The sequence below is a fragment of the Odontesthes bonariensis genome, chromosome 24 (assembly GCF_027942865.1).
Source record: "Odontesthes bonariensis isolate fOdoBon6 chromosome 24, fOdoBon6.hap1, whole genome shotgun sequence".
In the NCBI taxonomy this organism is placed as follows: domain Eukaryota; kingdom Metazoa; phylum Chordata; class Actinopteri; order Atheriniformes; family Atherinopsidae; genus Odontesthes; species Odontesthes bonariensis.
In genome coordinates, this window is record NC_134529.1 from 17883628 (window position 1) to 17895297 (window position 11670).

General features: G+C 42.9%; 2 protein-coding genes across 2 annotated transcripts; one reads left to right on the forward strand and one right to left on the reverse strand.

Moving 5' to 3' along the window:
• Window positions 1-2599: 2599 nt before the first annotated feature.
• On the reverse strand, window positions 2600-5340 carry rhov (ras homolog family member V). Its single transcript, XM_075459392.1, has 3 exons — window positions 4975-5340; window positions 4764-4822; window positions 2600-4396 (listed from the first exon to the last, which is right to left on the reverse strand). Exons 1-3 carry the CDS (start codon window positions 5177-5179, stop codon window positions 3950-3952), a joined length of 711 nt encoding a protein of 236 aa, XP_075315507.1. The 5' UTR covers window positions 5180-5340; the 3' UTR covers window positions 2600-3949.
• Window positions 5341-5826: 486 nt separating this feature from the next.
• On the forward strand, window positions 5827-11333 carry vps18 (VPS18 core subunit of CORVET and HOPS complexes). Its single transcript, XM_075459209.1, has 9 exons — window positions 5827-6289; window positions 6429-6570; window positions 6679-6770; window positions 6969-7219; window positions 7365-7718; window positions 7867-9129; window positions 9274-9483; window positions 9664-9900; window positions 10096-11333. Exons 1-9 carry the CDS (start codon window positions 6187-6189, stop codon window positions 10387-10389), a joined length of 2946 nt encoding a protein of 981 aa, XP_075315324.1. The 5' UTR covers window positions 5827-6186; the 3' UTR covers window positions 10390-11333.
• The last annotated feature ends 337 nt before the right edge of the window (window positions 11334-11670 follow it).

Sequence of the window (11670 nt, forward strand, 5' to 3'; positions counted from 1 at the left end):
GAGGGGGGAGGAGGAACAGTTCACTGAACTCCTGGGAACCTAAAACCTGTCCAACATTACCTTTGCAGTTGCTCAATGAGTGCACGATGACTGCACAACATAAAAGTCCCTGTGTTTACATCATGTTCAACCAAAATGACTGAAGAATATGTGTGTTATCATTTATATCATTACATTTCTTTTGTCAACTTGACAAAAAAAAATATCTGTGTTTTGTTTTCATTTGATTAGGGTAATATAATTCCAGTATAGAATAATCACTAAGATGTGACATTCAAGTCTCTTTCTGAAAAGAGTCTCACAGCCTTCCCTGACCTGAGAGACCATCACTTTCATTCACACACTCCACACAAAATGATAATTAATCAATTAGCTACATTTGAACCAATGTAGAGCACGATTTAAACACATTTAAGAGCACATCTGAGTTAATTACAATGTCGGTGGAATTTATTTATTTTGTACACAGGTTTTGTGACAAGATCAGGACATGGTTTAGATTAAGTGCTTAAATATGGGAACATGGCCAAGTCAGCTGGTGTAAATCGCAAAAGCAGTCACGTGATAACCCTGATATCAATGTTTTTTTATTGCACAGGAAAACTGTTCATATACACAAGTACAGTTGGTAGAATGAGTCCGAACTGAACCAAGAAGTGGATCTGAACGTGTGGGGATTCGGCCGATAGCCTACCCTTCATCTGATACCTGTAGTGGCGAACTCGCTATTTTTAAAAGGATGCACAAATTGTACAAATGCACAAAATGTACAATTTTTTAAAACCAATTTCAAATTTAAAAAATTTGGAGCAATGCAAGAGGATATAGACTCGACATTAATCTCTTATGACCTTTTAAATCTTAAACCGTGTTAGCTAAAAGAGCCAGCATACACAGGGATATAAGCTACTAGCATCTAATAGGGTGTTGTTTTTGAGACCATATCGGTTTCAATCAAACATTACCTCATTTTGGCTCAACTTTGGTCTACAAATCCTAGGTTAGGAAAAAAAACGTGTTATTCTTTTGACTTGTTCCTATGAGAGTTTAGCAGTATGCATGACAGCCTGCTTACTGTGTTACTCACAATCAACAGCCATCTCTGTTATCATGCAGATTTTTAAGTATGATGTAAGAAAAGCACATGTGAAAACTTTTGAGGAAAAGTTTTGATACTCACTCAGGGTATTTTGCTTTTTTCTACATAGTGGTGAGCACAATGAGAGACAGATGTGCTAATCTTGTAAAAAGCTTTGACATAATCACCTTTTCAATCACATATTTGATCTGCTTATTCCACTTCTTACTGAAGAAGATGCCCACCACCCACAGACTTCAAATAATAATATAAACATAATGCACATAATATGCTTTGAGTAACTTATTTCAACTGTTTGTTATATCCATGCATAGTTCAACCTTTTCACACTACGCTGACTAGTTTATTTCATTGCTTCATATCCCTGAATCACATCTTTTAAAGTTAAAGTCTCGCATCCTCCTTTGGCGCCGGACAGGTGGCGTGCATTCACTTATCAGGGCTTTAAGATAAAAACTGTTAGCATCTCAGTATTACATCAAAAAAAAAACAAACGTATAATGTGTATACACCTTAAATACATGGCTTTTCTTTACATCAGATTCGGGCAGCTTAACAACAATCCCCAACTGTCTTGCCTGGGGCACTAAGCGTCCCTGAAAGTCAAATCAAAGTTCATTGTGGGTCCACTTGTGACAGGGTGTCAGATGACAAAACACCAGCACCCTCCTGTGACCCCTCCATATGAGGTCAGACGCAGGATGTCCCACACTAACCCACTGACAACGGAAGTTCAAACAGAGCCCTGACACAAAACCACATGATGGATGGTACAATGACTAATGGTAAACAGATTGCCGATGTATTGGGGTGATGTGTGTTTTTATCCACCAGCTCAGTTGTGACTCACCCAGCTCAGGACAAGGACACTGCAGAGCTGTCAGGTCTTTGAATATTTAATAACCCTTTCATAACCCATCCTCACTTTTTGTGGCATGGCAGAAACGGCCCTCTCTCCACGTTCATCTCCCCCCAGCTCAGAGTATAAACGAGCATATCAGACCTATTTATGCTGCTTTGAGTCTCCCTTCTCAGACAAAAGCCAATGATGCCTTTAGGTTTTATAAGCAATGTCCAGCACTCCATTGTTGTGATAAAAAGAAAGAAAGAAAAGAAGCCTGCTGATAATGTTTATTCTTCATCTGTGAATCCTCCCAATCACTCTCCTGTGACTTGTCACTCTCACAGGTCCCTTTGGAAAAGACACATTCAGACACAGCAATCAGTCACAGCATGGCAACTGCCATACCCCATCGACAGTCATGTGGATTGCATTAGAGCCGGCCAGCCCAATGCACGGCGGGAGGCCTGAGGTTACTTATCATATGTTTGGGTGTATAGGTGGTTCAGGAAAACTACCTGGTGGAGTTGTGAGTGAGCTGTTGAGTGTGTCCTTCAGTGTAAATTAGCTGCTACTATCAGACGTGATAGGTGGTTGTGAATTGCACAGTCACAACATTGCAGGCGAGCTGTTCTAAAAATATACATAACACACACATGGAAGTTTCTCTTAGTTTATTTACATCAAATCACTCCACCGTGTAAAAAAGACACACAAGTTAGAAGAATGTGTTTGTTGAGATCAATGACAGTGACGCAAAGAGGTGACAAAACATAGTTTGCGGGCTAAGACAGTGATATTTAATTTTTGCCTCATCACATATTTCGCTTACATACTTGTTTCAATAAACAGAAACATCAAGGTGGCTTCTATAAGAAGCATAGCAAATCCCACACTTATTTACACTTTCACAAGCATCATATCTTAACACGCTGCAGGGCAAAACATTACTTTCTAAAGGAGAATTTTCTTACAGTTACATTCACATAGAGGCTGTTAAGCATCCTCTAATTCTACACTCACTGGGTTTGAGGGGATCAGGGGTATATTGTGGATATGGACAATTAGAGGTGAATAAGGCAGGCTGATGATGGTGGTGGGAGGATCTGCACGGTGGAGGCAGAGCCTCCTACAGGGCTTGCTTTTACAGATGCAGATTGATGAGAGTCAGGGACAAAAAGCCAAAGGTTACTGTTCTCTTGCTACTTTGCACCGCAGACAAGAGGGTTTTCAAACCAGCTCCTCTCCTGACTGAAAGATTAAGACAGTGAAGATACACATCTTTGTGATTGCCTCAAACGAAAACAAAAAAAATCCTCCTGCCGTGTATCACCAGGTGATAAAAAGTCTGGTCAAAAACAAATGGTAGGCTTGATAAGATTCTCAGCTGGCTCACTTGAAGACTTCTAAACAACCAACCAAACCAGACAGGGAAGCTTTCACAAGGAGGTAAGAATGCAGCAAGTCTCACTGTGAGCAGAACTTGCAGCTGCTGCGTATAAATAGGCTGGTGCAGTCCCACACCCATCTGCCCAAACGCACAGTCCTGACACTTTCCGTTTTCCCCTCACTTGCTTTAAAGGTTGCAGCCGGTGGCCAGGCAGCATGCAAATTCACAGCTTTTTACATATCGGCCTGGCTTTTCTCTCTGTGGCTGGGTTCTGCAAGTCGATACGTTTATACCCCTCAAAGTCTCGTATGACTGCCCTTTTCCCCGTAGTATTGCAGCATAGCAGACACACATACTTTTTGGAAAAACAGGAAGATCTGTTTTTTGCCTTCCTGTATCAAACACTGAATATGCATCAGTCTGATGTGGAGTGAAACTGCTGTGAATGCGAAGAATCCTCTTGACGTAAGTCCCCATTACTTTTGGCATCCAAGACAAAACTAATTTTTGTTAAAAATTAAAAAGGCTGCCATCAATCATATGTGTGATGAAAGTGAAAGTAAGACATTTGGATAAATTAAAAGTCTTGTCCACAACCCACAGGGTTGACACGAAGAGTTCAGACGAAGCAGAAGAACTTCTTCCAGCTGCACCTGGAGAAAGCTTTAGTGCGCCTGTCCGAAAACCTCCTCTTCTTGCTCTTGCGGGCTTTGTTCTTAATTGCAGCAAAGATGGCCGCATCAAATGCCTCCTTCAAGTTCTTCTGCGTGAGTGACGAGCACTCAATGTAGTCTGCCGCCCTGATCTTGTCCGCCATGCTCCGGGCCCGAGAGCTCAGGACTGGCTTCACGTTAGATTGGTCCAAATTGATGAGGACGTTCACGTCCAGCATCAGGTCCAACTGAGTCCCGACAAGAATGATGGGCGAGGACGGATTGTGGGCCCGGATCTCTGGGACCCACTTGGTGGTGATGTTGTGAAAGGAAGTGGGGTTCACCATGCTGAAACACAGTAGGAAGACGTCCGTGTGGGCATAGGAAAGAGCCCTGAATTCATCAAACTCTTCCTGCGTGGAATACAGAGCAAAGGTTAGTGTCAATCAAACTCTGAACAGACATGATGGAGGAAAAGCTGACTGAGAGTGACTCACTAAAGTGAGAGGAAAAGATCAGCCATAACTTTCAAGGAGAAATCTTGTTACTGAGTCACATTTTGGATTAAGCAAGGATATTGCAGAGTTTGTACGTCAAAATTCAAGCCTTAATTAATAAAGAAAAAAACAGCAGTGGAAATTGGATATAAATAACTGTGTCTAACATATAATTTGACACTCATCAGATGTGATTTTAGAACTCCAATTTAAAACACCCCAGGGATAATTTTTCTCTCTACATTATCTGCAATCGAAAACAAAAAAAAATTAGTAGACATACCTGTCCAGCAGTGTCTACAAGCTGAATTCTGACCGGAGAGCCCTCTACTTGGACCTGACCTGTTGGAAACCAGAAACAAGGATCAGTCAGTTTCAGCTAACTTCACTTTATGTCACATTAATAAAAAATTTAAAAAAATAAAATAAAAATCACACATGTTTAGCTGCCATAAAAACGAGAATTTTTTTCAGTTTAAGTCAAAATAACTCACCGGAGAACACATCAAAGCCTGTCTGTCTGTACTCTGTCGGGTATCCATTGGAGATGTAGCTCACAATCATGCTCGTCTTCCCGACTTCTCCGTCTCCGACCAGCATACAGCTGATGACACCGGGATCCAGCTCATCTTCCCGGGTAAGCCCGCAAGCTGAGGGGACTCGGGACTCGTGGTAAAAGTAATCCATCTGGGGTGGCATGTCGAGCAGAGCATGAAACGTCTGTCTGTAAACTCTCCTTCTGCTTAGTCTGCGTGAAAGAAGACACTGAGCGTCAGCTGGCTTGCGGGTCTGCAACACACACTGCCGCCTGGCTGAATGTCCGTCTGTGACTGGAGAACGCGGCTCAGCCTGAGGAGAGGCAACATGTGTTGGGAGGAATGATGATGCTATTCAAACAGGTTGCGATTTGCATAGACACTCCCACCGAGAAAAGGAAAACAGAGAGCAGCACTTAGATGGACACAGATAGAAATAGAGAGATGTTTCATCTCTCTCTACAGGACATTCATTATTACATTTGAATTTGTGAATGTGAGATATATTGCTGGGAGAATGATCAGGTTGATCACAACGGCATTCAAAGCCACGAAAACACAATATAGGCTCATTTGCTAAATAGAAACTCATAACAAATTAAATAATTAATCATTTTCAGTCTTTCCATAGAGTTTTGACTGCATTGACAGAATAAATGAAGGTGAGTTTAGTACAAAACACAATCGCATGTATACCCCTGAGCTTGAGTTTGTAAAAAGTTTTTTTTAGGTTTCTGCACAATTCTTCCTCAACAGTTAAAAACAAACGTCTAAATCCGGACAAAGTGCGCCCCCTACTGTTAAAGACGGCACTACCTCAAAACAGATCACATGATTCCATGTATCACCTGATTATGATGGTCCACCCTGTGTAGTGCACTCGAAAGCTAAACTGGATGCTATTGTAGCCTGAATGGTTGCATTTTCTTAAATTCACATGTTTATACTGCTGGGTAAAAACGTATGATGTTAATATTTCTTATAAGCTAAGACCCGCGCGGAGAAAGGAAACACGTTTGTGAGCCGATGACTGGTAGACGTTATTGTAGCTAGCTAGCTAGCCACTAGCTTCTTTGGCATGTCGTCTTTGGATTGACTCCTCGCCAGTCATTTTACGTGTTGTTGTTTTTTTCTGAGTTAATTTTTGTTTTATTCGTTGTACGTTTAATCATGGCTTCAATCCTCGACGAGTACGAGGACTCCCAAAATAGCAGGCAAAGTTCGCAGCAGCATAGCCGCTTGTCTCCTGCCAACATCGGGATAACGCACTCAGGTAAGTCGCCCCTTTTCACCATGAGCCACATAGCAGGCTGCGCAGAAAAGATAATTGCGCTGTAATAAAACGCTGAAAGCGAGGCGTCATTTTGTTGAAACGTCGCTTATGCTTACACGGACCGGTTTTGTCGTTGAAGGCTTTGTTAATGTGAGACTGGAGGAAGAGAAGCCTATATTCAACAAGCAGAGGATCGATTTCACTCCACCCGAGAAGATAAACCATCTGGCGGTCTGCAACAACCAGCTATGCATGAGTCTGGGAAAGGACACCTTGTTGAGGCAAAAAGCGCTATTAAGAATACGGGAAACATAGCATTAAGTGTTACTGGTGTTTGCATTGTTTTGATTTGATTAGTTTGAATTAAGAGTTGTTCCTGTTACTTGCAGGATTGACTTGGCCAAACCAGATCAGCCCAATCAGACTGAATTAGGAAGGAAAGATGACAGCAAAGTGCATCGACTGTTCTTGGATCCCACAGGTGAGCGAAACCACAAAGATTTGTCTAAAAAGCATAATTAGGCAACTTGTTATTACAGTTTGCCTTCCGCTTGCGCACCGAACCGTCAAGCTGCACACCCAACTGCTCTGCATAATTCATAAGATTAGTGTTGCAGTGTCATGGTTATGACATATTAAAAACAACAGCTCTATCCTCCTCCATATTTTGCCACCGCAGGCTCCCATCTGCTTATCAGCCTGAGCACCAGTGAGTGCCTATACCTCAATAGGAACACCCAGAAGGTGCGCAGTCTTTCCCGCTGGAGGGGCCACCTCATAGAGAGCGTGGGCTGGAACAAGCTGCTGGGCAATGAGACCAGCACAGGACCCATCCTGGTTGGCACCAGTCAAGGCACCATCTTTGAGGCCGAGATCTCTGCAAATGAGGGCAGCCTCTTCAACACAAATCCAGATCAATACTTCAGACAGGTCCGACATATTGTCAGTTTTTATCACGTATTTATTATGTTTAGAAAATGAAGCCACATTTGAAAAAGATTGACCCACATGTTTCACTTCCTTCTCTTGGCAAAGTTGTATTTTTTTAATTTTTAATTTTTTTTTCCTGAGGTAGGTCCACTCCCTGGAGGAGGATGGCAAACCTGCACCAATCTGCTGCTTGGAGATAGAACGAGGCCTGGAGAACAAATACTTTATCATAGCCACCACCCGCAAACGGCTCTTCCAGTTTGTGGGCAAGGTGCCAGAGGGATCGGAGCAGCAAGGCTTCAGCTCCATCTTCAACCAGAACCAGGACATGCTGCCCAGTTTCCAAGAGTTCCCAGCCAACATGGGATACAGCGAAATCACCTTCTACACTTCAAAGCTTCGAACCTCCCCGAAGGCGTTCGCCTGGATGATGGGTAATGGAGTTCTTTATGGTCAGCTAGACTACGTCAGACCTGATTCCCTGCTAAGTGATGTGCAGGTAAATATCTGTCTCTGTGTGGGAGATTATTAAAAGTTTCTACGTTTTATATAGTCCCAAGCAACCCTCCTCATTTACCCATGTTGTGTTTATCTCTATGTTTTACATATTTTCTGAGTTCTGTATTTCATCTTTGTCAATTAAACAGGTATGGGAGTACACTCCTGACATTGATCTAAGTCTCAACAGACCCATCTCCATAGTGCTGACACAGTTCCACTTCCTGCTCCTGCTTCATGACCGAGTTAAGGCCATCTGCACTCTGAATGGACAGGTGGTCTATGAGGATGTGTTCCCAGATAAATTTGGCACCCTCAAGAGGATGATCAAAGACCCGGTGGGCGGGTTGGTGTGGATCTACACTGAGCGGGCAGTTTTCCGATATCACATTCAGCGCGAGGCCAGGGACGTCTGGCAGATGTACATGAGCATGAATAAATTTGATCTAGCCAAAGAGTATTGCCGTGACCGTCCTGAGTGCATGGACATGGTGCTGGCCAAAGAGGCTGAGCACTGCTTCCAGAATAAGCGATACCTGGAGAGCGCCAAGTGCTACGCACTAACACAGAACTACTTTGAAGAGATTGCACTCAAGTTCATCGAAGCCAAACAAGAGGAGGCCTTGAAGGAGTTCTTACTGAAGAAGCTAAATAATCTCAAACAGAGTGAAAGAACACAGATCACCTTGCTGGTCACCTGGCTAGCAGAACTCTACCTGAACCGCCTTGGGCAGCTGGAGAGTGATGGCAACAGCCTCATCTTCCAGGAGACTCGCGATGAGTTCCGCCAGTTCATGAGCAGCTCCAAGAATAAGGAGTGTCTGTTCAACAACCGCAGCACCATCTACGACCTGCTGGCCAGCCACGGCAACGTGGACGACATGGTTTACTTCTCAGTCGTCATGCAGGACTACGAACGGGTGATATCTCACCACTGCCAGCACGACAACTACAGCGCTGCACTGGAAGTGCTCTCCAAGCACTGCGACGAAAATCTCTTTTACAAGTTCTCCCCCGTCCTCATGCAGCACATTCCCAAAAATGTGGTAGATGCGTGGATCCAGATGGGCAAGAGGCTGGATCCTAAGAAGCTCATCCCGGCTCTGATGAACTACAGCCAGATGGGCAGCACCCAGCAGATCAGCGAAACCATCCGCTACATGGAGTTCTGCGTGTACGAGCTGAACGTGACAGAGGAGGCCATTCACAACTACCTGCTCTCGCTTTACGCAAAGTATAAGCCAGACTCACTATTGTGGTATCTGGAGCAGGCTGGCACCCACGCCTCAGAGATCCATTATGATCTGAAGTACGCCCTCAGGCTGTGTGCGGAGCATGGCTACCTCCGGGCCTGTGTGCTAGTTTATAGGATTATGGAACTGTATGAGGAGGCAGTGGATCTCGCTTTACAAGTAAGTGATGCCTGTACCTGGGTCAGCTCTGCATGTAAAGAGAAAAAAAAATAGCTTTCTATTAGCAAAACATAAACTTTGACTAAATTTTACAGATGTCTCTTATGTTTATTTTTTAAATTTTTTTTTATCTATTGTCAATAGGTCGATGTAGACCTAGCCAAGTCCTGTGCCGACCTGCCCGAGGATGACGAGGAGATGAGGAAAAAGCTTTGGCTGAAGATCGCCAGACATGTGGTGCAGGAGGAGAAAGATGTAAAGAAAGCCATGAACTGTCTGTCCAGCTGCGACTTGCTGAAGATTGAAGATATCCTGCCTTTTTTTCCAGACTTTGTCACCATTGACCACTTTAAGGTCTGTTACCAGAACAAGCACGTCTCTTCTTTTTTTTCTTTGTGAATTGACTGTTACACTTGATTCTTTAATGATCTCCCTTGTATAGTGAAAGTGAGCTCATTACACTGTTAAAATAAAAATAAAATTACACGTAGTATATCCCTTAAAGTCGATCTTTCGTTCATCGTGGTTTCTCAGGAGGCCATCTGCAGTTCCCTGGAGGAGTACAACCAGCACATTGAAGAGCTAAAGCAAGAGATGGAGGAGGCCACGGAAAGCGCCAAACGCATCAGAGAGGACATCCAGGAAATGAGGAACAAGTATGGTGTTGTGGATTCCCAAGAAAAGTGTGCTGGGTGTGACTTTCCATTACTCAACAGGCCCTTCTACTTGTTCCTGTGTGGACACATGTTCCACTATGACTGCCTGTTCCAGGTAAACAGGGCTTTCATACTGCCTTTTCAGTCATAATGCAAACACTTCATGACATCATTATATGTCACTGCACACCAGATATTTAGCTTTTCTTTAACAGGTAACCAATTTTTGACAAAACCTACTCCGAAAGATATATTCTGAAAATGTCAATGCTAGCATGGGGATAATATTCTTTCTTCTTCTGCCTTGTAGGAAGTGACGCCTCACTTGTCGGCCTACAAACAGAGTCGCCTGGAGGAGCTGCAGAAAAAGCTGGCAGCAACAACGCAATCCAAATCACGCCACCGTCCGGCCCCAAAAGAAGAAGGAGACACTTCCAGTCTGGGCAAGGGTAATGCCGGTACAAGCCGTGAACAAATAATATCGGACATTGATGACATCATCGCATCGGAGTGCGCGTACTGTGGCGAGCTGATGATCAAATCCATCGACAAGCCTTTCATTGATCCGCAGAAATTTGAGGAAGAGAAATCCAGCTGGCTGTGAATAAAGATTTCTCTTCATTTTCGGTGTGAGAAAAAGTGCATCGTCCATTGGGGTGATCCATTCAGTGGAAACAGACATTCACCTGATTGCCTGTTGGTAGTGCCTACTGCTGAAAACTTAAGCTCCAGCTTGCTGTCAGTTTTTGAAGATGCTGGAACGATCATTGCACTTCGCATGGAAGTCTTTTGTTGAGAATGGACTTAAATTGACATTGTGAGCAATGATCTGCGACGATAAAGCGATGCCAGACATTTCCAGGACTGTACAGTACATACATGTGCCTGAATGTCTAAAAACAAAACAACTATAGAAATAATAGAACTGCACTATACCTGTTTAACTGCATTAGAATATGTTCTTGTTTGGCACTGATATCAAAATATCCACACGGATATATGTGTGCCCATTGCTAAGTTCAGTCTCACGGTCTGTGTTCATTTAACAGTTTAACAGGGGAGGATGAAAACTGTTATTTCATATTAAATGCATTTAGAAATTCAACTGTGATGCGGCAAAACTTACTGGAGAGATTGTTCTATTTAAACTGTTATAAATAATAAATATTTAACAAAGCATTTAACAAATCTCTATTTCTAAGCTGTACTGAGGTCAGTTTTTATGCATCCTTCAACAAGAACAAACACGATGTGGATAAGAACAGGAGGAGAAAAGTAATTGCTGGTTTTGAAGTCTGAGCTCAGTTTTGAGTGCAGGCCACTGGGATGGAAGCTGTCATTGTTTGGATTCCCACCAGCTCCCCAACAGTATGCTCCAAGATGAATAATTATTAGGTTATGAGAGGCCATAAATATTAACAAATATACATTCATGTAGAATTTGTACACTGTCAGTTTTTTTTTTGTAAAGGTGTCCAGTTGTCTCACATCATTTTTTGTCTATAAATATTCTACAACTGCAATTCACAAAAGTCAGGATGTTTAATATTATGTCAAATAAAAACAACGCAACGATTTGCAGATATCATGAACTGAAATTTTATTCACAGTAGGACATAGAAAACATATCAAATCTTGAGAGGGAGATATTTTACGATGCTCATCTTGGCAGCAACATGTCTGTTTTACCACTGCTGGATTCCCCTCTTCACAGCAGTTCGGAGAAGAACGTTTTCTGATAAAGGACTAGCTGCTCAACTATCCTTAATTTGGTGTTTTATGATGTGCCAAATATTCTAAACAGGTGAAAGGCTTGGACTGAACGGCAGGCAGGCCAGACCAGGCCAGCACCCAGACTCTTCTACAAGGAAGCCACGCTGTTGCA